At 40.6% G+C, this 27914-nt stretch overlaps 1 protein-coding gene, 1 long non-coding RNA gene and 1 other non-coding gene across 5 annotated transcripts; all 3 read left to right on the forward strand.

The window, feature by feature from the left end:
* Positions 1 to 341: 341 nt before the first annotated feature.
* LOC133790878 (E3 ubiquitin-protein ligase ATL6-like) lies at positions 342 to 21800 on the forward strand. Of its 3 annotated transcripts, none has more exons than XM_062228709.1 (2): positions 342 to 1539; positions 21378 to 21800. In XM_062228709.1, the coding sequence occupies exons 1-2, from the start codon at positions 472 to 474 to the stop codon at positions 21492 to 21494; spliced, it is 1185 nt and encodes a 394-aa protein (XP_062084693.1). In that variant the 5' UTR covers positions 342 to 471; the 3' UTR covers positions 21495 to 21800. The 3 variants fall into 3 exon arrangements, with proteins under 3 accessions (XP_062084693.1, XP_062084694.1, XP_062084695.1); XM_062228710.1 differs by lacking the exon at positions 21378 to 21800 and adding an exon at positions 2272 to 2455; XM_062228711.1 differs by lacking the exon at positions 21378 to 21800 and adding an exon at positions 10223 to 10480 and having other exon boundaries at positions 343 to 1539.
* On the forward strand, positions 3350 to 10212 carry LOC133790879 (uncharacterized). The gene is made up of 3 exons (XR_009874084.1): positions 3350 to 7249; positions 7349 to 7824; positions 7898 to 10212. It is a non-coding gene; the product is annotated as an uncharacterized LOC133790879 (long non-coding RNA).
* Positions 18674 to 18780, forward strand: LOC133793122 (small nucleolar RNA R71). The gene has a single exon (XR_009874582.1). It is a non-coding gene; the product is annotated as a small nucleolar RNA R71 (small nucleolar RNA).
* Positions 21801 to 27914: the final 6114 nt, after the last annotated feature.

The raw sequence follows: 27914 nt of genomic DNA on the forward strand, positions 1-27914 counted from the left end.
GTTAGCATCTCGACGAAGCAAGCACTCTTTAATTAACCCGACGGCTCTTTCATATGTTGCCGAAAGGGATGTCTCAATCATCTTGCCTCCAAGTTTTACTATATTCTACTTTGACTATTAATCTACTCGGAAGAGTAAGGACTCAAGGAAACCATCCCACGGACTATAAACAAAAATAGAATAAGGCAGTTGGCAAATAGTGAAGTAATTGATTAAATAAAAAATTAGATGAAATTGAATGTAACTAACTGTAGTGAGTGTTAAGTTTTGTTGGAGAAATTTTTAAGTTTTGTTGGAGAAATTTTTAAATGATTCGTCACAAAACCATTGGTGGACACACAGTGGTAAGGAAACCATCGCGAAGACCGAGTTGGTCACATGGCACACCATACACGACTATTCTCTCTAGTCTCTTATAAGCCACTTGTTTAAGAGCCTAAATTTCCATTTCATACTTTACTATCTCACAGTATGACGTACTCAATTAAAGTTCTTCTTTTCGTGTCACTTTTATTGCCGGCGGTGTTACCCTCTGTCGGAGCTCAGCCATCGGGAAATTCCCAAAATAACCCACAAGAGATTAAACAGTTCAATACATCCATAGCAATCTTCATCGGGGTCGTCATAACCATGTTCTTCTCTATAGGACTCTTCTCCATCTACATTGTACACTGCTCCAATGCACAGGGAGCTGCTAACAACGTCAGACTCGGAGCTAGAACTGGAAGGTCTGGGAGGAATACGCGTGGACTCGATGCGGTGGTTCTTGAGACGTTCCCGACGCTCGAGTATTCGGCGGTGAAGGGGCTCAAGATCGGAAAAGGCGCCTTAGAGTGCGCCGTGTGTTTGTGCGAGTTTGGAGACGATGAAACGCTGCGTTTAATCCCCAAGTGCGATCACGTTTTCCACCCCGAGTGTGTTGATATGTGGCTCGAGTCACACACCACTTGCCCCGTTTGCCGAGCTAATCTCGTACCCGGACCCGACGAGTCCCTCCACCAATTCGAGCTCCCCAACGAGACAGACATCGAATCCCAAAACGACGCCGATGTATTGGAAACGGCATTTGAAGGAGCCATACAGGAACAACTCCCGACGTCAGTGCCGGCTACAAAACCAGAAGTTTCAAAATTGAGAGAGACTTTAAATCACAACCGTACACGTGGATCTCTATCAAGCAGGGCGCGTAGAGTTTATCGGCGGTCTCAATCGTTGCTCCAACCGAGTGAGAACACCGAGCGATTCACTCTGAGGTTACCAGGCGATGTGAGAAAGGAGATAATGCAACGTCAGTTGGAACGAGCTACGAGTCTACTGGAGTTGCCGAGAGAAAATAATTCGAGGAGTGACAGAGGTGGGCGGTTCGGTAGGCGGTTGGACTGGTTGACTAAGTCAGACCAGTGGAATTTGTCGTTGAGTTTTTCTAATAGAACGTCTTCCATTAAATCGCCAAAGATAGAGGAAAATGAAGGTGAATGGCCCTCGTTGGATTCAAGTATTGGACCGGATGTGCCACGAAGCAAGTCGGTCCGGGCCCAGGTTTAATTTTACTCCTACTTTTATTTGTGAACACTAATACTTAGAGGTCTGCTAATCTTATCTATTTGAATTTAATAATATTAAATACTTAAACTTACCATAGCATCACTCAATATTTATACCTTATTTTTAGAAAAATATATTAAAAAAAATAAAGAATGAAATAATTTTTTTTCTCATTTGTAGCAATTTGGTTTTTTTTAAATATTTTCAAACTTAAATGTATTTATAGAGAATTTTAAATAATTTTATTTTTTGTTGAATTTTTTTAATAATTTTTCTTTAATTTTTTAAGAACTAATAGGAAAATAGATTTTTAAATTTTATAATTAAATGGGCTAAATTTGATAGATCTTGAAGTTCGGAAGCTAAAAATACTAATTATTTTATGCAAATCATGATATGAGACACGATATAATAATATCAATAGTTGAGAGGAAAATTTTAACGGTTAAAAATCCAAGTACAAAAATTCTATATAATATACATGTTATTTTGACAGTGTGTATCCCACATAAAAAGAAAAAGAGCACTTTATAAGAGCCATTTATAAATCAAGTATCACAATACTATTAGGGGAAACATTATTAAGTGCTATATATATATATATATGGTTATATCTATTTATGTATATATATATATATATATATATAAAAAGAGATCGAAAGTGTGAAGAGAGATTACATTTTGAGTTTAACAGTCTGAAATGATTTCATTATTTCCTTAACAAAGAAAGCGAATTGTTGGAAAGAGAGGAGACATGCTAAAGCTCATTCTTCTTCCTCGGCAAGGAAGCAGTGGAACTCTATTTGTTTTCATATAAATATATATATATATATATAGACATATATAACCAATATTAATGTATATATATGTCTTTTGAACTTTCTATATTAGAATTAAGTACAATTATATTAATTAACAAGCCGTCAATAATTGTATTATAATATTATATGTAACTGCATTATGATCTAAAAGGCACACCGTAAGTAATTGTATTAAATGACAATAGTTGACCTTACCTAAAATAACTGAAAAAATAAATTATAAAGTAAAAGTTTTCTTAATAATAATTATTAGATCGGATATTACAGAAATAAGTTTGTGAGTTACATATAATAAATACACAAATGTAAAAAAAATAAAAAAAGAATAAAATCTAAATAGATTTTTAAGGACCAGTTATAAGTTACACAAATAAAGAGTGAATAATCTTGTAACTGTTGAATTTTATGGGTTAAAAATAAAACATGAATAAAAAAATTGAAAAATCTAAAAAATTAGATAATGTAGAAAGAAGAAATGTGAGATGCCACTCATTGTTGTTAAGCCCAACTCTATAGATATACTAGGAAATAAAAACGGCACGAAGTGCGGTAGTTGGAGCTTTTTAAATTATATATGTTTACATACATTTAAAAAAATTTGTCCAAAAAAATACAATTAAAAGTTGAGGGTTCTGATTGGTTCGCGATTAGAAAACTGTATTTTTGAAAAGTGAGATTCTAAAATGAAAATCTGAATTTAGTGACTAAAATCATGTTTCTGAAAATGTGATTGGTTCAATGTCAGTAAACTGTTTTTGAGTTTTAAAAAAATGAATCTGTGATTGGTATTAAATTTGAAAATATAACATAAACTGCATATGTGATTGGAACAGCTGAATTTGAATATTATTTTAATTTTATATACATAGGTTGTATAATATTAAATTTTATTTTATCAATATATTTAATTAAGTAAAATTTAATTATATTGATAAATTAAAATTTAATAATAATTATTGATTAAATTTATAACAATATTGCATTGTCATCTATAAAAATACCAGCACAACTTATTTTTGAATTGTGCATAAATGTCATAAAATGTTCCATAAACACCTTATTACTAGTGGGAACATACTCAAGTCATAAAAATTGGCAAAAAAATAAACAAATACAAGCAATGATACAAAGGATAGGAGTAGAGAGAACAAACAAATCATGATTTTGATTTTAAGTTTTTGAAGAAAAAATCACAAAACAAAGAAAACGCAAAATTGTTCTTTTCTAAATTACAACACAAAATTAGAATTCTGATTAGGATATAGTTTTAAAAAACAATCTACCAATCAAATATTTTTGTAGGTCCCACAAATTTTAAGTTTTCAAAATCATAAAATCATTTCCAAATCCCCAACCAATCACACCCTTATGTTTTATTCAATAATTGTAGACAATATAATTGTAGTAAATATAAAATGTCAAATATATTACTGTTGACGTCATTTTTCGTCAACTTAAATAGTAGAGTCATTAAACAATAAATATTGGAGCAAATGAATAAAGAGGAAAACAACAGAGTTTTTACGTAGTTCAGTAGTTAACTATGCCTAGTCCACGAGTCTATATTATTTAGACTTTAGAGTTTTCTAGAAACTTTTCAGAGATAAATTGTCCAGAGTGTTCTCTCAAGAAATTAGAAAAAATGGTCCTCCTCAAATGGTGTTTCTTTCTCTATTTATAGGGAAGATTGCAGAATTCATTCCCACATATTTCGGGAATATATTATGTAAATCAATTAACATAATGCCATTAAATGCATTATCTCCTACATACACGGAAACGTCCCATGAAGATCAGGAACGGATAACAGATTAAATGATATCCCTTAAATATTGAGATTGTACAACAATAAACATGTTCACATGTAATGGATTATCCTAGATGATTAATCAAATCTTTGAGATCAACAATTGGCATTGAGTCTGTCGAGACTATGAGTCAATCATGAGCTCGCCACCCAACTTCGCGCTATGCTCGGGACAAGTAAATGCCGGCGAAGCTGCTACATCCAAGCTTGTACTTCCCGAGCTCGAGCTATCTCGCCTGAAGGCAATCGGTAAAAAATGTATTTAAGTGTCATGCTGTTGCGAGCTCAGAACATATTTGAGGCTACACACCATCGAGCTTTCGAGGCCGGTAATTACAGCAAAGCGGTTTGACTGAAGGATCATATGACGACCATGCATATTTCGAGCTCACACCTGACGAGCCCAGCTTTCGGGGTCATAACTCCTTATCTCGAAATCTGGGTGTAACATTTTACCCCCTCAAAAGTATCAGTTCGAATCCCATGAGAAGGAAACTTTTGAACTGCCCTTCTTGGAAACTATACCATCATTTGTACTCGAGTGTGGACACGCGTCAGGCGGGTATTGGAAGATCAGAGTACTTGAGTATGTTTGCACCATGCCCACGTCTCCTCATCTGCCATCTTTTTGCCGCCATTGCCACGCCAATACCTGTTTGTTCGATCAGATACCAATCTCGTCCAACGGTCCAGATCCAATTTGTCGTTTGGCATTCTGCTATGGCCTATAAATTCTCCCATCGTCTTCTTCATTTCACTTTTACATTTTTGAGTTTTCAAAGAGAAGGGAAGAACAAAAACCCAGAACCTGAAACCCGTTATACTGTTGTATGTTCTCCAAGCCAAGGAAACAAAGTACCGTCGGCCTGTTCGACTCTGTGAGATCGTCTTTGCAACCTCTCCTTCGGTCATCCATTTCTCTGTTCCCACCATCTACATTGTGTAAGTGTCTATTCTTGACCCCCATATGTTCGTGTATATACTTTGTCTTTCCATGCATGTTTATGTTGTTGCAATTAGGCACATTTACTAGTTTTATACCAGAATGCTTCAATCAATACCGTGTAGTTTTTAGGCTCTTCTGTTATTATTATTTTTCAAACCCACATCTTTGCATTTTATTGGGTTATCTTGATTTCAACTATCGTATCGTGTAGACCAAGAAACTAGGTACAGGATTAGGGTTTTTAAATTGCACGTTTCTAAAAAATATCACTTTTTGAGTAACCGCCAACTTTTTCCCTGAAAATTCGAGATTCTAAAAAATAAATCCAATTTTCCCCTTTATGTGGAATACACGCTCCGAGCCTAATCTCACTCTTTTTACCGAGCTCGTTCCATAGTCTCAAGCATTCGAGCTCAGACCGTCTTGATTTTTATTCTTAATCTCTTGTTCGTCTGGCCCTCACCTTTTTTCTTTCTTGCTAGATGTCGCAGAATTTGGAAAAGCGGTGGGGGTCAAAACTCACGATTCCTTACTCACCGGCAACTCCGAGCCCGGAGTCACCTTTTACTCGAAATTAGCACTTGATTCGGGAGCATGAACTAAGGCGTGAGCAAGAAGACACCCGAGCTCACTTTCGACGTCAAATCGACGAGGTCGAAGAGAGAAAAAGGAAGAGACTTAGGGTCGCCATCTACCCAGATCCAGACCCCGAGCCTAGACCAATCCCCATCGATCTTACTCTTAAAGGGATGACCGCATTCAAACCAGATGATCTCCAACTTTCACTGATGGAAGAGCCATCAAATCCCCCGTCTACTTCGCAGCCAACCACTCTTCCCACCTCGAGGGGAGAATTTTTCGAGGCCGAGCATTATTGGAGCTCGAATTCTTCACTAAGGAAAATCTCTGACATCTTGGGCCTCCACGGAATTGGATTATGGGGCTCGTTGAGGTGTCGAGCTCCAACCTCCCACAAGCGAAGTTGTCGCGCCCCGGGAGATGGTAATCTCGACAGTAAGTTAAAATATGCGGCTTGGAGCCATGAACACATGAGGGCAGGGGCCTTATTACCCTTGAAGTCCTTTTTTAAGGACTTTTTGGATTTCTTCGGGCTCGCTCCCTTCCAACTCAACACCAACTCATACAGGGTTTTGTCAGCCCTGAGGTCGCTTTACCACGAGCTAAAGTGAGAAGGACCTTCACCAAAGGAGATTTTGTATCTCTTTTGCTTGAAAAGCAATCCCTCCCGAGCTTGGGGAGGAGATGGCCTCTATTATCTCTTGAGCTATCCTCGTGAGAATAAAATCTTCGAGGACCTCCCGAACCATCCTCCCAACTTCAAGGGGGCATTCTTTTGGACGGATGGCCTGGCTCCCTCCTGACATTATTTGTTCAGGCGAATCCGTAAGTATACGGTCTTTTTTTCTTTTTATGTTTGAATTATTTCTTAGGCTCGAACCACTCATAATACATTTATTTCTTCAGCCAACTATCATCGTCCTACTCCCACTGGTGAGAAGAAGGAGCATAAGGAGACTTTGCTTCAACTCCCTTATGGCAGGCACTCCCTGTCTTATTTTCTTCATGAAGATAAGCTTCGAGCTTGTGGTCTCTTAGAGAAGGATCAATCCACAAATGACTGGTCCAACAAGAAATACACCTAGTGGGAGTCTGTGCCTCTCCCAACCGGTAGCCTTCCTCCGAGGCGAAGCTCTAAGGCACGATCCCCAGCTCGCCATCGCAGGAATCCGTGCTCGGGGAACGAGGCCAATGACGAGGCTGCAAGCTCGAGTGACAAAGGTACAATCATCCTTAGCTTGGATTTATGGTCTCCTTCGCTTCTTAAGCACAAACCTGGCACCCTAATCTTGTGCCTAGATGATAGGAACATTTTTTATGTATGGTCCTGGGTAGATGAGAGAGTCCATAGGTTTGATATCTGGTTAGGGAAGTACGATACTATGTATAGCCTGAATGAGGTCTGGAATGGAATAACCGTCCAATACAGGACGAATGATTATAGGGACCTTTCGAGGTTGACTTTCACATATAGGCAAGGGACTCCCCCTGCCTCTTCCAAAGATGGGGGAATTACGTGGTCGCCGAGCACGAGCTTGAGGGAGAGTTCCAGTTAGGTTCTTCATTACTTGTCCTTTTATTCCTTGACTGTCTGCATTATGCTAACTTTTTGTGTCTCGAAATTTCTTATAATGTGGTGTGACTGTGCAGGCACTATGGATTCTGATCTCGAGACCATGCTCGCCATGGGTGAGGGGGCTAAGAAGAGCAAGCGCCTGAGATCCTCGTAGAATTCTGATCGACCTGCTAAGGTCTCTAAGAGGACCGAGAAGACTCCTCCTCCCCTAGCTCCCATTGTTGCGAGCTCGTCCGCGGATCCCACCTCCCAAGTCGATGCGTCCACCACAGATGCTCCTCCTCCGCCTCCTGCCGTCAAGATTCTCCCCACGCTTGGCCTTCTTCCAAAGAAACCAGCGTCCAAAGGGCGTCTGTTGTCGATTTCTACTCATGTTGATGAGTATGTCTTCGACAATGCTATCGGGACCCATGGGGCTACACTCGGCTCGGACATCCTTTCTCGGGTAGGCAAGAGCATTAGCAGCTTTGAGGCTCCCCAGTGGCATTTCTTGAACAATGCTCGGGACTGCACCACCCTTTATGACAAGAGTGTCGAGCTCGCTGCTACAGTAAATTCTCTCACCTTATTATCATTTTTGTTGTGCTTAGTGTATATTCTAACTTGATTTGTTTGTGTGTCAGTCTCTTACTGCATTTGCTCAGCTAAGTTATAAGCTGAACAACGAGATCCACTCGAGCATGTCATATTCTCAAGAGGCGAAGGATCTCCAGCTTAAGCTCGCAGACGAGTTTAAGGCTGAAAAATCAAAACTGGAGGCTGAGGCTGAGGCTGAGTAGATGAAGTCCAGGATAACAGAGCTTGATAAGCTGAATGCCAGGCTAGAGGAGCTTGAGAAGATCAATGCCAAGCTTGAGGAGGAGAAAAAGGCCACCTTCGAGATAATGGAGGAGGAAAAAACTCATCTCCTCGAAGAGTTCAAGGAGAGGAAAGACCAAGCAGTTGACCTGGCCATGTACAGGATCTGGGCCAGCAATGTTGATGTAATGCCCCGAAATCCCTAATGCAGTTTAATGGCCGAATTAGTAGGCCGGGAGGGCCATAACTGTTTAATTATGCCATTAACTGATAATATGCATTTTATGTGAATTATATTATAATATGATGTTATATGCATGCATGTGGGTCCACATTTGATTATTAGGATGTTTTGGTAATTTGGCCCGTTGAGGGCATATTTGTGTATTTTGGGTGCATATTGTGAGTTATGGATGAGATCCCATTATTATGGAGATATATTCGAGCTATTCGGCATGAGACGGTCTTATATTGTGAATTAGCGGTTTTGTCATAACAGGGTCATTTATTGAGATATTGAGTAATGAGAATGCTATTTGATGATAAATTGGAGGTTTTGAGATCAGGAGGAAATTCTGGAAGTTTTGACTATAATGTCCCCGGGGGTGTTTTCGAGACCCCGAGCACTAGGTTTTATTTGAGGTTACCTAACCTTGAAGTAGCTTGTCAGATAGAACCGTACGTTAGAAAAACACTTTCTCTCTTCCCGTTAGTTCATTTTACCGTTCGAGGCAATTTCGAAGAAATCTCGAGTTCTAGGAATCGGAATCAAGCGAGGATCGAGGCATAACGATCCTGGGAAATATTAGAAGCTTCTTGACTGAAGTATTTAATGAGAAACAACCCAATCAAAGGTAATCTAAGTTTTGAGTTTTAAAGTTTCTAAGCTTTGAATTGGATTTTGTGAATCGTTGAGTTTTTGGTTCGTTTGAGCCTCGAGATTTGATGGTTTTGGATCATTGGGAAGTTTGGGAACTTTGATTTTTGGATTTGGAAGTGTTTAGGTATGTTTTTGGAAGGTTTGGGATGAGGGAAATCGAGTTCTTGGCTGGTTCTGGGTGGGGGGTCGCGACCCTATTCTTGGGCGCCGCGACCTAAGCTCGAAGAAGCAGCTGGAGGTTTTTGGGTGTGCTGGGCGTCGCAGCCCTGGGTAAGGGGCGCCGTGGCTCAAGGTGCTAGGGCTGCGGCTCAGGCAGGGATTTGAGGCCGTTTGAATGTTTTGACCTCGAGAACTTGGTTTTAGGCCTCAAGATTGTTCCTACTACCTGGATTAGTAGGGGTTGATGTCCCGGAGGTTAAATCTTGGTTCGGGAACCTTTGTTATTCATTTTATTGGTGGTGTCCTATATTTGGTTATGACTAGGTAACCGCTAAAGGACTAAAAGTCAGATCGTTCTCAAGGGTCGTTCTTTTATTCATTCTCGCTCGAATCAGAGGTAAGAAAACTGCACCCCATATGTGACATGCATGGTTATTCATAAGGCATGTTGAATGTTTAAATATGGACATGGATTGTTTATTGAATGCTTATCAAATCTTGCTCACTTGTGCATGGTACTGACTGAATAGTCAGAATTGGCAAAGGTGTCAGTATCAACTATGAAGCTGTGACTCATTACTCAAGTTCGGCAGTGGTACTAGGCACTGGTCATATAGTGCTGACTCATAAGTCAGGAATGGCCATAGCGTGTTCAACGCAAGCCAATAAAGATTAGATCTAATCGACATCTGCATTAAATGACTCAGAAGAGCATTAATGCCTAACCGACCTCAAGTTCGATGAATACTATAAGTGCTTGTCTAGCCAAAGGCTAGTTACTTAGAGCCACAGTGACTATTTAGTCACATGGCTGTGGGTGCTGAGCCCTGTGTGACTTACCTAGCAGTCACTCATCTATTTAAGCTAGTGACTTACCCAGCAGTCACTCATCTGTTTAAGCTAGAGACTTACCTAGCAGTCACTCATCTGTTTAAGTTAGTGACTTGCTTGTCAGTCACTCATTATGGTTTACCAGAATCTCAAGTGATATTCACTCATCTATTCAGAGCTATAAGCTCTGTGTGATTATAATAATACTCATTTGTTAATATTTATATGCATTACTGTGTTTTCTTGCTGTGCTTTGGCTCATGGGTGCTATGTGGTGCAGGTAAAGGGAAAGAAAAGCTCACCCAGCCTTAAGTGGAGAGCTTAGGTGGTGTTGTGTACATATGCAGCAGCTTGACCACCACGGCGAAGGAGTTCTCAGAGGGACTAGGGGGTTTACCCTATTTTTGCCGCTTAGGTCAGCGGGTTTGTAAATTTGAATCAGCAATGACCATTTTGAGTTGTAAATAACTTGTAAAAGTGTTTTGATGGGCCCATGAACAGTTTTATGTATTAAATAAAATATATCCTTTCTTTTTTATTGGTTTTCCACCTTAGCCTGTTAATAATACCTAGAAGCACGTTTTTAACCAAAGAACTCGGGTAGCGAGTTAAATTTTCGGTTCACCGTAACTGTTCTGGGGTAACCAGGGCATTACAACTGATATCGATACCAGCTTTCTAGGCTCTTTTGAGGAGGAGCTTGTGGCCAAATGGCAAGCTCGTCTTGAAGGAGAGGAGGCTGCTTGGGAGGATGCAAAAAAGGCTGAGGAGGATGCCGAGAAGGCTAAGGGGGATGCCCCTTCCTCCTAAATCTCGATCCTGGGCTGCGTCCCTTTAAGACTTTTGTAATAGTTTTTATTATTTTTTGCTTTTTATGCCCTTAGGGCTAAGACAATTTATAGCTCGTAAAAGAGTTGTTTTCTTATGATATTTACAATACCATATTTGACTTTACTTTAATATTTTTGCTTTACATCTCTTAAATCGAAATATTTTAAGCAATTTGTATTAAAAGTTTGTCCTTATGTCTGTTTATTCACACAAACACGTGGTGGATTTAAGCTCGAGTTTCAATACATTCATGTACAGTTTACTCGATGTATCCGTGTCCGATCTCGTTATTTGTCGAGGTCGAAACTTACTTTTACCATGCACTAGAAAGTACTTATATGGCGTGTAAGGCGGGTAGTTTAGTTATATCTTGCTTTTTTTAGTAACTTTTCCTCATCCTCGGGTATCTCCCCGAGGTTATGAGGTCGAAACTATCTTTTTACAAGATATTCCAGCCTCGATCTCAACTTAATTTGAGGTGGGTTTATCATTTATCTATATCCCATCTTTCTGTCAATTAGTTTTAGCTGATTTATTCCAAACCTATTTAAGTTGTGTTTTTGGTTTGTGATCCATACACATATATTTTTTGACCTAGTTATATCTAGATCGCACATTTGGTTATATCCAAACTACCTTGGCTCGCACGTTTGGTTATATCCAAACACTTTACTTTTAATGTCCAAATTATTTTAGCTCGCGCATTTGGTTATATCCAAACACTTTACTTTTAATGTCCAAATTATTTTAGCTAGCGCATTCAGTTATATCCAAATACTTAACTTTTAATAATCTGGTTATTTTAGTTCGCGCGTTTGGTTACATCCAAACACGTTACTTTTAATAATCTGGTTATGTCCAATTTATCTTAGCTCACGTATTTGGTTACATCCAAACACTTTACTTCTTTTCGTGTATGCTATTTTTTATTTTTTCAAGCTTACGGTATATATACCACTAATGCCCCCTTAATATCGTATGAGTGTGACCATAGGTTATTAAATTAAGAGAGTTTGCAAAAAATACAGCATACTGAAATGGAAATGAACTTTATTCAGAATTGAACAATTTATTAACAGAAGACTAGTAAAGATAAACAAGCACGGTTACAGGTGACATCATTCCTACACTATTGATAGTAAGGTCGTAGATGTTCGCCATTCCATGCTTATGGTACCAATCCCCCATTTAATCTTGCCAATTTGTAGACGCCAGGTCAGATAACTGACTCGATTTGATAAGGCACTTCCAAATTAGGTTCGAGCACGCCAGCTGCTGAGTCCCGCGTGGCTAGGAATACGCGTCTCAGCACCAAGTCTCCCAATCCAAATTTCCTATTTCGAACCTTTTTATTGAAATATTGAGTAGCTCGCTGCTGATATGCTGCATTTTTTAGCCGAGCCTCGTCCCGTCTTTCGTCAATCAGGTCCAGACTTACTTCGAGCTGGGATTGGTTCGAGGTTTGGTCAAAAGCATGGCTACGAATAGTGGGTACTTCGACCTCAATTGGTAGCATAGCCTCGCATTCATATGCCAAAGAAAAAGGGGTATGTCCTGTTGAAGTGCGAGTTGTGGTCCGACATCCCCACAAAACTTGTGGTAACTCCTCGGGCCATTTTCTCTTAGCTTCTTCCAATTTCTTCTTCACGGAACTCTTCAGGGTTTTATTCATAGCTTCGACTTGGCCATTCGCTTGGGGATGAGCCACAGAGGATAAGCTCTTTATTATCCCATTTTCTCACAAAAATTGGTAAATAGTTCACTATCGAACTGAGTACCGTTATCCGATACTATCCTCCTTGGCATTCCATATCAACAGATTATATTTTTTATCACAAAGTCCAAAACTTTCTTTGAGGTAATTGTTGCCAGAGGTTTGGCCTCGGTCCACTTCGTAAAATAATCTACTGCGACTACTGCATACTTAACTCCGCCATTGCCAGTGGGCAACGAGCCTATGAGGTCAATTCCCCAGGCCGCAAATGGCCATGGGGAGGTCATCATAGTTAGCTCGGAAGGTGGAGCTCATGGGATTGTGGCAAACCATTGACACTTATCACATTTCTTGACGTAATCAAATGAGTCTGCTTTGATAGTGGGCCAGAAGTATCCTTGGCGTATAATTTTCTTTGATAAGCTATCTCCCCCAGTGTGGTCCCCACATAATCCCTCATGTATCTCTTCTAGGATCTTTCTGGCCTCGGGTGGAGTCACACATCGAAGTAGTGGCATAGAGTATCCTCTTCGATATAGCCTTCCTTCCACAATAGTGTATATGGGGATCTGATACATCAGTTTTCGAGCCTTGTTCCTATCTGCTGGGTGAACACTGGTTTCAAGGTACTCAACCATTGGGGTCATCCAGGTTGGCTCGGAGTTGATCATGCAAACATCTTCTTGTTCCAGCTCGCTAATACTGGGTGTCGACAGACGCTTGATTGGCACAACATTCAGCTTGTCGACCTCGGTAGACTTGGCGAGCCTGGCTAGGGCGTTTGCATTCGAATTTTTCTCTCGGGGAACCTGCTCTATTGTGTAGAACTTGAAATGCTCGAGTGTTGTGTTTGCTTTTTTCAAGTATGCAACCATCTTTGTTCCGCGAGCCTGGTATCCCCCTAAAATTTGGTTGACCACCAACTACGAGTCACTATAAACAGTGTATCGCTTTAGCCTTGAGTTCTTTGGCTATTCGAAGTCCTGCCAATAGAGCTTCGTATTCAGCCTCGTTGTTAGATGCTTCGAAGTCAAATCTCAAGGTGGAGTGAAACTGGCTTCCAGTTGGAGTGATCAATATGATTCCTGCCCCCGATCCATTTTCGTTGGAAGACCCATAGACATAAAGTTTTCACAGCTCACGAGCTGGGGTTATAACTTCGCCGTCGGTCATTCCAGTACATTCCACTATGAAGTCTAACAGAGCCTGTCCTCTTATGGTTATCCTTGGATGATAACTGATCTCGAATTGTCTGAGCTCAACAGCCCATTTAATAATAGGCCCGAGGCTTCTGGCTTTGATAAGACTTATTGTAGTGGTTGGTCAGTTAGCACATGGATGAGGTGTGCTTGAAAATAAGATCGGAGCTTTCGAGATGAGTAAATTAGGCTGAGGGCCAATCTCTCCATTAAGGGGTATCTCAATTCTGCCCCCAGTAACCTATTGCTGACATAGTATACTGGCTTTTGTACCTTCTGGTCTTCTTGTTCAAGTACGGTGCTGATGGTGTGCTCAGTCGTAGCGAGATATAGGTACACAATTTCTCCTATGATAGGTTTCGACAAGATGGGAGGCTCCGCGAGGTGCTTCTTAAGCTCTTGAAATGCGAACTTGCTTGACTTCAATTTCCCAGGAAAAAGTCTCAGCCTTGAATTAAAAAGAAGTACCTGCTGCCCTGGTTGGAACTCCTTCCTGACTAAATTCTTGTCATGCCAAGCCTTTTTTCTCTCCTTATAAATCTTGGCATTTTCATAAGCCTCATTTATGAACTCATCAAGTTCATTCAGTTGCAACGACCTTCGTTCACTAGCTGCACTCCAATCAAAATTTAATTTTTTCATAGCCCAGAATGCCTTGTGCTCCAATTCAACTGGTAGATGACACGCTTTACCAAACACCAACCTGTAAGGAGACATGCCTGTTGGTGTTTTGAATGCAGTTCTGTATGCCCAAATCGCATCATCTAACTTCTTCGACCAATTTTTCCTCGAACTGTCAACGGTCTTCTCAAGGATGCTCTTGATTTCTCTGTTTGAAACTTCAGCTTGCCCATTTGATTGAGGATGGTAAGGCAAAGCTTTTCGATGATATACTCCATAACGAGCCAGCAATGCATCAAGCTGTTTATTTACAAAGTGTTTCCCTTCATCACTAATCAGAGCTCGGGGAGTGCCAAATCTAGTAAAAATATGTTTATGCAGAAAATTAAGCACAGTTTTACCATCATTGGCTCTAGTTGCTGCAGCCTCCACCCATTTGGATACATAATCCACTGCCAATAGAATATATTCATTGTTGTAAGATGGTGGAAAAGGCCCCATGAAATCGATGCCTCATACATCAAACAGTTCCACCTCAAGAATCCCCTGTAAAGGCATTTCATTTCTCCTCGAGATATTACCAGTTCGCTGACACCTATCACAGGCTTTGACAAAAACATTGGCATCCTTGAATAATGAAGGCCAATAGAAACCACTTTGTAATACCTTGGCCGCTGTTCTTGATGCTCCAAAGTGCCCTCCACATTGTTGAGTGTGACAGTGATTAAGAATAGACTGCATCTCTTCTTCAGGAACACACCTTCTGATAATCTGATCAACACAGTGCCTATAAAGAATCAGTTCCTCCCAATAGTAGTGTTTCACCTCAGAAAAGAATTTCTTTAATTGCTGCTTTGACATTTCAGGAGGCACAATCTTGGCAACCAAGAAGTTCACTATGTCTGCAAACCAAGGGACAGCTAAAGTCTCACTTACCCCAAACAACTGCTCATCAGGAAAGTGATCATTGATTTGCACTGCTTTCTTATTTTCAGTCTCCTCCACCTCAAGTCTAGAGAGATGATCAGCTACCACATTCTCGCTGCCCTTCTTGTCACGAATCTCCATGTCAAATTCTTGAAGCAAAAGAATCCATCTAATCAGGCGGGGCTTGGCATCTTTCTTTGACATCAAGTATTTAATGGCAGAGTGATCAGTGTAGACAATCACTTTGTTACCAATCAGATACGGTCTAAATTTATCACAAGCAAACACAATAGCTAGCAGCTCTTTTTCTGTAGTAGCATAATTCAGCTGAGCATCATTTAGAGTCCGACTAGCATAATAGATAGACCTAAATACCTTGTCAATCCGCTGTCCCAAAACTGCCCCCACTGCGTAGTCACTGGCATCACACATCAACTCAAAAGGCAACTCCCAATTCGGAGCTATCACAATTGGAGCAGAAATAAGCTTTTCTTTCAAGAATTTGAAAGCCCTCAAACATTCATCATTAAAATCAAAGACAAATCCGTTCATAAGCAGATTTGAGAGAGGCTTGGACACCTTAGAGAAATCTTTTATGAATCTTCGATAGAACCCAACGTGACCAAGAAAACTTCTAACTCCTTTGACTGAAACTGGTGGAGGCAGCTTTTCAATGGTAGAAATTTTTGCTCTATCTACCTCAATTCCCTCACTTGAAATTTTATGGCCAAGAACAATCCCCTCTTTCACCATAAAATGGCATTTCTCCCAATTCAGCACCAGATTTGCCTTCTCACAACGATGCAGCACGTTCTCCAAGTTACCCAAACAGAGGTCGAATGATGCGCCAAAAACAGAGAAATCATCCATGAATATCTCAATACACCGGTCTACCATGTCTGAAAATATGGTCATCATGCACCGTTGAAATGTTGCAGGGGCATTGCATAGTCCAAATGGCATTCTCCTGAAAGCAAATGTGCCATAAGGACATGTAAAGGTTGTTTTCTCTTGATCCTCTGGTGCAATAGCGATCTGATGATACCCAGAATACCCATCCAAGAAACAGTAGTAGCTATGGCCTGCCAATCTGTCAAGCATCTGATCAAGGAAAGGCAAAGGAAAATGATCCTTCCTTGTTGCCTTATTGAGCTTGCGGTAGTCTATACAAATCCGCCACCCCGTTAAAGTTCTTGTTGGAATGAGTTCATTGTTCTCATTTTTCACCACAGTCATTCCACCCTTTTTAGGTACCACTTGCACAGGGCTCACCCATGCGCTATCAGAAATTGGGTAGATCACCCCAACATCCAACCATTTAAGAATTTTCTCCAATACCACTTCCTTCATGGCTAGATTGAGTCTTCTCTGGGCCTCTATGGATGGCTTGTTATTCTCCTCCAATAAGATTTTATGCTTCACCGTCGACGGGCTTATTCCTCTAATATCTGCCAAGGTCCACCCAATGGCCAATTTATGCTCCCTTAGAACCCTCAACAGTTTCTCCAATTCTATCTTTGACAGGTCAGCTGACACAATGACAGGTAAAGTTTCATTCTCTCCCAAATAAGCATAGCGCAAGTGATCTGGGAGGACCTTTAATTCCAACTGCGGTGGCTGCTGAATGGAGGTTAGCGGATTATCAGTCGGATCTGCTAGTTCTTGAAACTTCTTCCAATATGGTAAGAAAGAGTTGATCCAGTTTACACATTCTCTGATCTCAGCATCATCATCATCGTCGCCCTCATCACCCAATAATACTGCCTCTAAGGCATCACTGCTCATCCTTCTCTTGGAGACTGCCTTTTCTATCACATCCACACTAAAGCAACTGTCACTAGCCACCGGATACTTCATAGACTTGAAGACATTAAAGACCACCTCATCTCCTTGAACTCTAAGCTTAAGCTCTCCTTTGTGAACATCAATAAGAGCTTGGCCTGTGGCTAGAAATGGCCTACCGAGAATAATTGGGACATATGTGTCCTCCTCCATTTCCAGAACAATAAAGTCAGCTAGAAATATGAACTTATCCACCTTCACAAGAACATCCTCAATAATACCTCGTGGATGTGTTAACGATCGGTCTGGGAACTGTAAAGTGACAGTTGTTGGTTTTGCCTCCCCCAAACCAAGTCTTTTAAACACAGATAAGGGCATCAGATTGATACTTGCCCCCAGATCACATAAGGCGTGCTTACATTAAAACTTTCCAATGGTGCAAGGTATGGTGAAGCTCCCCGGATCTCTCAGCTTTTGGGGTAACTTCCTTTGTAAAATCGCGCTGCACTCTTCAGTGAGTGCTACAGTCTCATAGTCCTCCATCCTCCTTTTCTTTGACAGAATCTCCTTCATGAATTTAACATAGCTGGGCATCTGCTCCAAGGCCTCAGCAAAAGGAATGTTTATGTGCAGCTTTTTAAACACCTCTAGAAACTTAGAAAATTGTTTATCAAGTGTAGTCTTTCTAAGCCTCTGAGGGTATGGAACTCGAACTGGCTGCTCAATAACAACTGGCGGACTCTGTTCTGACTGCTGATGGTCTTCAGTAACCCTTTCTGAATCAGACTGTTCACCCATCTCTTTATTCTGAACCACTGCCTGTGGAGGTCTAGGCTGCTCAGTTTGCTTCCCACTCCTCAGAGTAATTGCCTGAACTTGCTCCTTGGGGTTGACTTCAGTATTACTGGGAAAGTTTCCCTGAGGTCTGTTATTGATCATATTGGCCAACTGCCCAACTTGTGTCTCAAGGTTTCGAATAGAGGATCTGGTCTCAGTCATAAATTGAGTCTGAGTATTAGTGAGAGTCAACAAGGCAGCTTGCAGTTCATTAGGCCTCTCAGGTTGAGGCATTGATTGTTGAGGCCTAGGTTGTTGTGATGACGAAGCTTGATGCATAGGTGGTTGAGGCATGCTATTCTGAAATTGGCCCTGAAACTGAGGTTGTTGGCCTTGATTATTCTTCCACGAAAAATTGGGATGATTTCGCCACCCAGGATTGTAAGTATTGGAGAATGGATTATTGAGTGGCCTTTGAAAGTTTCCCACCGCTTGAACTTGAGCGTGATCCATTGGGGTGTTATTATTTATATAGATAGGGCACTGGTCGACAGAATGAGCACCACCACACATTTCACACCTCACTTCCATCTGAACCGCATTCGCAGATACAGTGCTCTGTTGTAACTGTTTCGTCAAGGAGGCTACTTGTGCTGTTAGAGCAGTGATTGCATCCAGCTCATGCACCCCAGCCACCTTTCTGACTCCTGATGATCTTTCCTTAGACCACTGATGGTTGTTTGTAGCCATGTCCTCCAGCAGCTCATAAGCACCAGTTGCGCTCTTGCTCATAAAAGTGCCACCCGCTGCAGCATCAATAGTGGTTCTGGTTGTCGAACATAAACCATTGTAGGAATTCTGTACTAGCATCCACTGTTCAATGCCATGATGAGGACATCTTCTCAGGAGTTCCTTAAACCGTTCCCAAGCTTCATACAATGACTCCCCGTCATTTTGGCAAAAGTTATTGATCTCTCCCCTCAATTTAGCAGCTTTGGACGGAGGGAAGAATTTAGACAAAAATTTCTGAGCTAGATCTTGCCAGGTGACAATAGAGTTTGGCTGCAGCGAGTTCAGCCAACTTTTAGCTCTGTCCCTCAGAGAAAATGGGAAAAGCCTAAGCTTGATTGCATCATCACTCACCCCATTATATCTGAAGGTTCCACACAACTCCAGAAAATTGGAAAAATGGGTGTGAGGATCTTCAGAAGGCAACCCATTGAATTGCACAGAGGACTGCACCATTTGTAGAATAGCGGGCTTGATTTCAAAGTTGTTAGCCTCTACAGCTGGTGGGCGTATACTATTTTGTACTCCCGTCAGAGTGGGCAGTACATAATCTCTCAAGCTCCTCTCAGCATTGTTCTGAGCCTGACCCCCTTGTACAATTCCAGGAATTAGAACATTCCTGCCATCCCCTTCATTCTGTGCCATCTTCACAGATTTCTGGGCCTCCCTCTTGTTCTTTCTGATTTGCTTGCAAGACTTTTCAATCTCAGGATTCAGAGGAACAAGTGTGTCTTTTCCTCTTCTGCCATGCATATACCAAAATTCACCTGAGATAGACAAATTAAGCAACTAAACAGATTAGAAACAAGAGAAATTGAAATCAAATTAGAATAAAAATTAATTAGATTGATATTGATAATTATTTTCAGTCCCCGGCAACGGCGCCAAAAACTTGTTGCGTTATTTTTGCTATGCAAGTGCACACAGTCGCAATTTGTAATAAAATGGTAAAAACCAAGTATCGTCCTCAAGGACTGATTTATCAATTACCAATCAACCAATCTTTTTAATTCTATTTGATTGAACAATTTTCAGAGATTTCAAACAACGAAAAATACTAAGAAGCACAATGAAAATTTAAACAGAAAATAACAGAGAAAATGAAATTAGGACAATTATGATCCTCTATTTTCCACCCTTTTATTTCCTAATGCAATAATTTATATCCCCTTCTCCCTATTCAAGAATAAGTTGCAAAAACAATTCATAATCTGGTCAAGATTTATGAAATTCAATCTAAATGACAACTTCCTATATTTCTATGGTAAGTTGAATCATGTAGAAGGCATTAACCACGCAACTCAGAAAAAATAGGCAAACAATCTAGATACTTTCGTTCTAAATTAAATTTGCATCCAAACAATCAAAGCATATCAAATTTCACTTTTCATATTTCAATTTGATTCATGAAATAGCAATTAGAGGTGATCAATCAATAATCGCACAAATAACACAGATTGCAAGGAGTTGAAAGAGATGAAGAAGAACATCAATTTTGCATTAAACCATAACAAGGGTTTCCAAAAGATTCACATAAAAGCCCTAAAAAAAGAATTTAGCCTATGATATTCATTCTAGCCATATGATAGTTCAATTACAAACATGAAAATTTAACGAAAAAGATGAAAAAACACAGCAATCAATCCTCCAAGATGCTGTTCTTACTCCAGTCGTCGTTATCCCCTTAGCCTTGTCTCAGTCGCATATATGTTTCCCAAGAATCCCTACTAAAAATTCCCTCTGGAAAAGACTCAATTGCCCATCAAAAATAACCAGATATGTCAAAAATCGCGAAACCAGCGCAGTAGCGCTACCCTTGTAGCGCTAAAGTCAGAGACGAAATGGGGGAAATCTGGGCACCAGCGCTGTAGCGCTCTTATGGTAGCGCTGTAACGCTAAAGTCAGAGACGAAATGGGGGAAATCTGGGTACCAGCGCTGTAGCGCTCTTATGGTAGCGCTGTAGCGCTAAAGTGAGGAACCAACTTCCTGAAAACTGCGTCCAAGCGCTGTAGCGCTAAAGTTAGTGCCGAGCTTCTTCAAAATTTCTTCCTAGCGCTACGGCGCTCCCTTAGTGGCGCTGTAGCGCTACTTACAGAACCAACAAAATTCACAAATCCGTCCCGATTTTATTCCACTTTCGCTCCTTTTCATTATTTGTATCACTTAACATTAATCACCCTGAAACAAGAACAAACGAGCATAATTCCGAAATAAAATAATCCTAACTAATGAAAAATAGCCTAAAAACTAGGACCATAAACAAGCCTAAAACTCGTTTATCAGACATCTCTCAATATCAGAGCATTTGGAAATTAAAGGTAAGAAAACTGCACCCGGTTGTGAATTGATAATGGGACTAAGGGCTCCCTATTTTGGTATGCTTATTGAAGGGTGGTATTATGCCATGTGAATAATAAACAAATGACTTAAGAGTGTCAGAGTTTACATTGGTGCACAGGGCGCGGCTCAGCCACTGGTAGCTGAGGACAGCTTGTTATGCATTGGGCTCGATTTAAGCGGACCGGAGTCAGTGGGGTATTCAAAGGGTGCGACCTAAGGGTGTCGACCCTGTTTGTCATGTGATTTGATTATTATTATTGATTGGTGGATTTGTCATGCTGAATAGTTAAGTGTTGATTTGTTGATTCTCTGGTTATGTCTATGGACTGTATGATTAATGTGGTATGCTAAGTGCATGAACATGCTTTAAGGATTATTCTATTGTTATTATTGTTTGTACTATAATGTTATATTTTCTTGTTGGGCCTTGGCTCACGGGTGCTACGTGGTGCAGGTAAAGGCAAGGGCAAGCTTGATCAGCCCTGAATCGGAGAGCTCTGAAGGCAGAATGTACATGGTTAGCTACTTAGCCACCATGGTTGATGAGGAGACAGGAACAGAAGGACCATGAATGTCTGTTTTTCCCTTAAAGTGGCTAGTGGTTGTTTGTACTTTGGAAATTTTGTAAACTGACTTTCAAACACGGTTTCTTTTGGGATCCCTTGAGACACGTTTTTAACTAAATGACTTGATTAGCAAGTCCCTCACCTTTATGAACACACAGTGTAACGGTCTTGGCTAACCAGGGCGTTACAACTTGGTATCAAAGCGTCCTAGGTTTAAGGGTTCCTGAAGACCGACTGGACATGTACATTCGCTGCTAGAGACAAGCTCGATTCAGGGTTTGGTAATGTGTATATGTGCTTATATGCTTGTATGTATGGAATGAATTATGATGTTGTTATCTGTTGAATTAATAGGAAGCATGAGATACTGATAAGGCCTGGCCCTTGACTGCTGTGTGATAATATTGAGGCATGCTTATTAGCATTGATGTGCATGTGAATGAATAATTGCATATTGTGTATGGAAGGATGTCTATGTTTTAACTGTTGTGTGGTGATGTTGGGGCATGCTTATTAGCAATGCCGGTGCATGTGGATAAATGCCTATATTTTGTTTATTTGTGATTGATTATGTTCCATTGGTGGATTTTGGAGAAGCTTTTACCCTGTCATCATGGTTTGATTGTTGAGTCGTTGATTGCAGATTGACTTGGATAGCTATGTGTCCAAGAAAATCTATGCGACTAGCCGGTACTAGGTCTGGAACCGGAGGTGATGACCAGGGCCAGATTACTCCGCCAGTCCCTGAAAATTGGCAGCAGATTATGGCAGAGATGCAAGCGCGGCTTCAGAGCCAAGATGAGCAGATTCGTCTTTTGTGACAACAGGCTCCAGCAGGGAGTGCTGCACCTATTGTGCCACTTGTAGTGGCACCAGTTATACAGCCAGTAGAAGTTAGGAGCAGGTGGGAGCCATTGTATGAGCGGTTCCAAAAGCAGCATCCCCCAACTTTTGAGGGAGGACCTGATCCACCGAAGGGAGAACAGTGGATGACTATGATTACTACTATCCTGGATTTCATGAGAAGGTTATGACAGGGTGGCCTGTGCCACATATATGTTGAGAGAGGATGCCCGCATTTGGTGGGAAGTGGCATCACACACCAGGGACATCACTGCTTTGAGTTGGGATGGATTCAAGGATCTATTCAGCCAGAAATACTACAATGTGAAGAGGAAGACTCCTGACACTTCGACCGCTACTAGACTTGACAGGAGGGGTCGGGGTAGTCAGGGTGGCCGTTAGGGTGGCGTTGAGGCGTGGAGGAGTTATCCGGAGTGCCCGAGGCGCAGAAGATGCCATCAGGGCGAGTGTCGGGCCAAGGCCTGCTATGTGTGTGGAACAGTGGGGCACCTCAAGAAAGATTTCCCAACAGTGAAGAAAGGGGAAGCAAGAAAGGTAGACAGCTTGACTCCAGCTCGAGTGTTCACTTTGACACAGGCAGAGGCCGACGCTAGTCCCTCGGTGGTGACAGGTTAGCTTTCTAGCGCTGGCTCTCCTTTTACTGTATTGATTGACTCTGGTGCTACACATTCATTTGTTTCTAGTAAAGTGATTGATAGATTGTGTAGACCTAGTGAGTATCGGACGGCGGGGTTTGGGACTTTATTGCCTACTGGGGAACTGATAGTTTCTAGGAGGTGCATTAGGGCACTGCCAGCGATGGTTGATAGTAGGGAGCTTTTAGTTTACTTGATTGAGTTAGATATGGAGGATTTTGACATGATCTTAGGGATGGATTGGCTGGTCAGGTATGGGGCTCGAGGTGGGTCTCCAGTTGGCCTCCTTGTCCCAGCAGTTTATGATCTTGACATTTGACTTCTCAAAGGCTAAGGAACCCTACGATTTCGGGTAGCTTCTCTTTCGTTCCCCTGTCCAGGCCTAGCCTATCGGTTTCCATCTCGATTGTCACTGCGAGATGGCCTCCGATGTGTAGTTCGTGGGACCTCTTGGATTAGCGAGGGGTGCCTTGTTGGCGATGGTGGGTATCTTATGGGTGACGGTGGTTGTCTCCCATTGTTGGGCCTGGATGATCCAGAGTTTGCCCGATCAGGCTCTGGGTTGTTTCGCGCAGCATCAGGGTTCGGGTTCCGAGCCGCTGAAGGGGCTCAGTTATTACTCGGTCCTGCTGGTACTTCTGCAGTCGAGTTGGCAATAGCCTCAGCCCGGTTACTCCTCCGGGGCCTTGGCTGAGTTGGCTGGGACGCCGGTGGTGGCACTTACTCCACCCTCCTGGCAGCTGTGCTCCTACGTGGACGTCCCCTAGGCCTCTGGGGAGGTGCCTGGATGCTAGCAGCCTGTCTGGCTAATTCTTCGTTGCGTTTTTTTTGACTCTGCCAACTATTTGTGCCATTGGCGATTTTCAAGTTCCACAATTGGAACATATCTTTCAGGATTGTAATACATATCCTCGTCAGGCCTGGGGCCGGGCGGCCCCCGAGAGTTGGACGAATCACTCCTCTCTTTAGGATCTGGGTCCACCATGGGATGCTTTCCAAGCTATCAGGGGTAGTCCTCAGCATGAGGAGTCTGCTCCTCAAGTATTTGGGGCAACGGTCGCTCGCTAGTACTGGGGTTACTTGCTGTGGCCATTGATGATTCAGGAGGCTTTCTGATTAAACAGGCTCACGTCTTATTTAATGGCTCTTAATGAAAGCACAAAATTGTTGACGCCGTTTTTCGTCAACTTAGAAATGAAGAGCAATTAAACAATATAGACACGGCTTTTCATGTAGTTCAGCAGTTAAAATCTGCTTAGTACACGAGTCTGTGTTATTCACTTGTTGTAATTCTCTTAAAGCTTTCTAGAAGCAATTTTATAGAGTCTTCCCCAATACAAATTTTCCTGTCCTTACAAATGAATTGTTCCACTCTAATGGTAGGAGATTTATTCAAGTGTTGAACTATTGTTATTGTGGCTTCGAGCCTGACTTATAACCTCGGAACTCCTCCAAGACCACGTAGTTTCTTAGCTCACCAATTCCGATGTTTTCGCATTTACTACTTAGCGAGACTGTCCTTGACTTTCTCATTAATGTTGATGACGAATTTGCTTATCTCGAGCTTACACCTTACGAGCCTGAGTTTCGAGATCCAAATCTCCATTCTTGAAATCTGGGTGTAACAACTATTGTAAGGGGAGTAATGTCACAGGGGGAGTAATTACATTACTATTTTGCTCTAACCTGGTTTTCTTTGTAGGGTCTTTCAAAATAAAGTCTTAAAATATTTTTGTCTATCAAGTTGCCAAAGGGGGAGATTGTTAAACCCTGATTGGCTAACTTTATTTTTAGACAAACTATTTTTAAATTGCAAAAAATGAGCAACATATCTTTAAATAATTATCTCATAATTCAGTTGGTTTTTTAAGTGAAAATCTCTTTTAGTGTGAATACAATTTTTACCTTATTTATCACAATCAATCTTTATTGGTATAATATTGTGTTTTATCTTGTGAGAATATTTTCAGGGATTATGTTCATTCTGGAATAAAGAAGGTTTCGAAAATGAACATGGTCAAAATAAATGACCATGTTCGACCATGTTTGTTCTGCCAGATAAATCTGATGGCATTGCTGACTCATCAGTTTCCTTTTCTGTCGATACAGAATTCATCTGGCTAGCTGATTTCCTAAATCAAAGGAATTTGCAAATTGATTACAAAGAACTCATAAAATAATGGCCTTGGACGATTTCTTTTCCTAGAAATACCTTGCCAAGGCCTTTGAAAATTTCTCATCTTCCATTTGGAAAATTTGTAAGCATTATGTTATTTTGAAGAGTGTTTTATTTGTAAGGATTAAGTTTGTTCACATTAATCTTTGTGAGAGTGCTGAGTGTACTTGTGGATATCTATCTAGTCCATTGTAAACAGGTAGTGTCTATTGTGAACGTGTTCATGAGGATCTTCGGGAGAGGTATCTATCTAAGTCTCACTTCGGGGGGAAGTGAGCACTCGCTATTCTTTGAAGGGATTTCAAGAGAATCAACATTTCATCAAAACTAGATTTATAGAGAATAGTACAACAAGATTGTGGCAACAGTTTAAGAGGGAGTCTTACATTGTTTAAGTCAATGCTTTTGTACACATTATTTCTTTACTAATTGGTTTATTCTCTGGGAGTGATATCGTGGATGTAGGTTATCTTAAAGGATTTCTGAACCACGTAAAAATTCTCGGTGTTGATTTTTTACCAATTTTCCTGTTTCTGTTTTAACATTTGCATCAATTGTGTTAACAAATCTGGAATCGGTTCAAACAACTTAAATTGTATTCCGCATTAACTAAGTTGTTTATCTCTAATCACTTGGTAATATTAAAATACGGAATTTCAATAGAGTCATTCCTTTAGTTTCTCTAATCCTTGTATCCTTTCTGTCGTAGAGTATTACCAAGAAAATGAACCGTTCTTCAATTTACTTCACAATCTTCCAAAGTATCCTTAGAATCACCTAGACTAGAGTGGGAAATTCTCAACACATGAGAGAGAAGAAGAATAGAAAAATTGAGGCAATATAGATACGTTATTGATTATCTATTGTTACAACTATAATTGTCACTCAATCCTCTATAGACGGTCTACAATGAGATGGGACTAAAATACATTTTTACCCCTCATTGTATTTTATCCTTAAAACACTTAGTTCCTTGTAAATGATATTTTAGTAAACTAATATTAATTACTGAAATGAGATCTCTATCATTTTAGCACCTTGAACCAAACTAAAAGGAAAACCATCGTTTCACTTCTTCATCAGAAGCTATAGATGTTCATATCCATGATTAACACTCCCACTCAATTATACTACTGAGTTCCCAAGATGTAAGTATGGGCTAGTCCGTAGGGTAAGCTGGTAACGAACAAGTCAAAGAACTCAAATAATACAATAAGTTAGAATACTAACTACTCAGAATTGAGATTGAATTGACCTATGGTCAACTATATGATATGACTAGAATAGATAATAACGGTATGTTTACTTATCCTATCAACTGTCAATATCAGTCCAGTCCATTGTAACAAATACATCCGATCTTATCTACTTTGTTAATGTTATGGAAAGAATATAACACTGCGATGTGTAAGTAGATCATATCGTAGATTGGCAAGTCATTGTAAATCCTGTGCACTGACTAATCTTAGGACTAACTTATTTTAAACATATAATCATATTTATATTCCATTGTGATTACGTCACTATAAATACGATTAGCTATATGCTCGTGATTTAATAGAAGTTTATATTAAACAAATAATCATTAAAATAAAACATGTGAGCAAAGTGATTGACCAAGTCAAAAAATGATTTCAATTCTTTTATTGATAATAAATGAGATTACAAAGAAATTGAGTTTTAATTAGGACATAGAATCCCAACAGTAGGGACCTGGGAGCTAGAGTCGGGTATGCAGGAACAGTATCCCGAGTTATTCAGGTAAATTTCGAGGACGAAATTCTAAGTAGGAGGGGATAGTTGTAACGTCCCAAAAATGCTATTAAGGTTTAATGCTTTGATTAGCGTGCTAGGAGAGCATAATTGGATATATGTGTGATTAATTTATTAAATGTGTGACTATGTGGCATGCATGATTTATATGATGATATGATTATAAATGCATGATTGTGAAATTAAATATGCATGTGGGCTCGTTCTTGTTTATAGGACATATCTGTAATTTTGGCCCGCTAGGGGCATAAATGTGATTATATGTGTTAAATGATTGAGACCACATTATTGTGTGGATATATTTGCAGTATTCGGCTCGAGGCGATCCTAGAGAGAGAATTAGCGGAATAGTCACAACGTGGTTTAATACCCAGCTCGGGGTGAGCCTAGGGGTATTCTGGGAACTTAGAGAATATTTGGGGATTTATCGAGTAATGGGTAAGTATTTGGTAATTAGTTGGGTATGCCGGGATTGGTTGAGAATTTGTAGGATGACTCGAGGAATTAGCTATCGATGGGGCAAATGACCACTTTTCCATTATGGGCAATAAAGGAGGTTGAGTTAGTATAAGAGGGTCTTTTGGTTAAAGGATATACTCAGATGACTTTAGGAAATAACCAGAACCATCAGAAGTTTTCTCAAATACTCTCCCTCTCTCTTGCTCTCACGTTTTCTCTCTCCCTTTTGGAGTGCATTAAAGTTGAAGGAAATTCTTCAAGAGAAACTTGGATTTGAGTTGCCCGCACAGCGACCCTAGAGGTCAAGTTGCAGCCCGCCTCCCCCTGGGACATGAGGCTGGCACCTCTGACATGGGGCGCACCATGACCCTTAGGGCTAGGTCGCAGCTCGCCTAGGCAGCCACAACCAAGATTGGTTTTTTGACTTAGGGAGGCTTGGGGACTTAAACCTAAGCGCTCGAGACGAATTCTACTACCTGATTTAGTAGAATTCGAGGTCTCGTAAGCTACTATTTTAT

The sequence above is a fragment of the Humulus lupulus genome, chromosome 7 (assembly GCF_963169125.1).
Source record: "Humulus lupulus chromosome 7, drHumLupu1.1, whole genome shotgun sequence".
Taxonomy (NCBI): domain Eukaryota; kingdom Viridiplantae; phylum Streptophyta; class Magnoliopsida; order Rosales; family Cannabaceae; genus Humulus; species Humulus lupulus.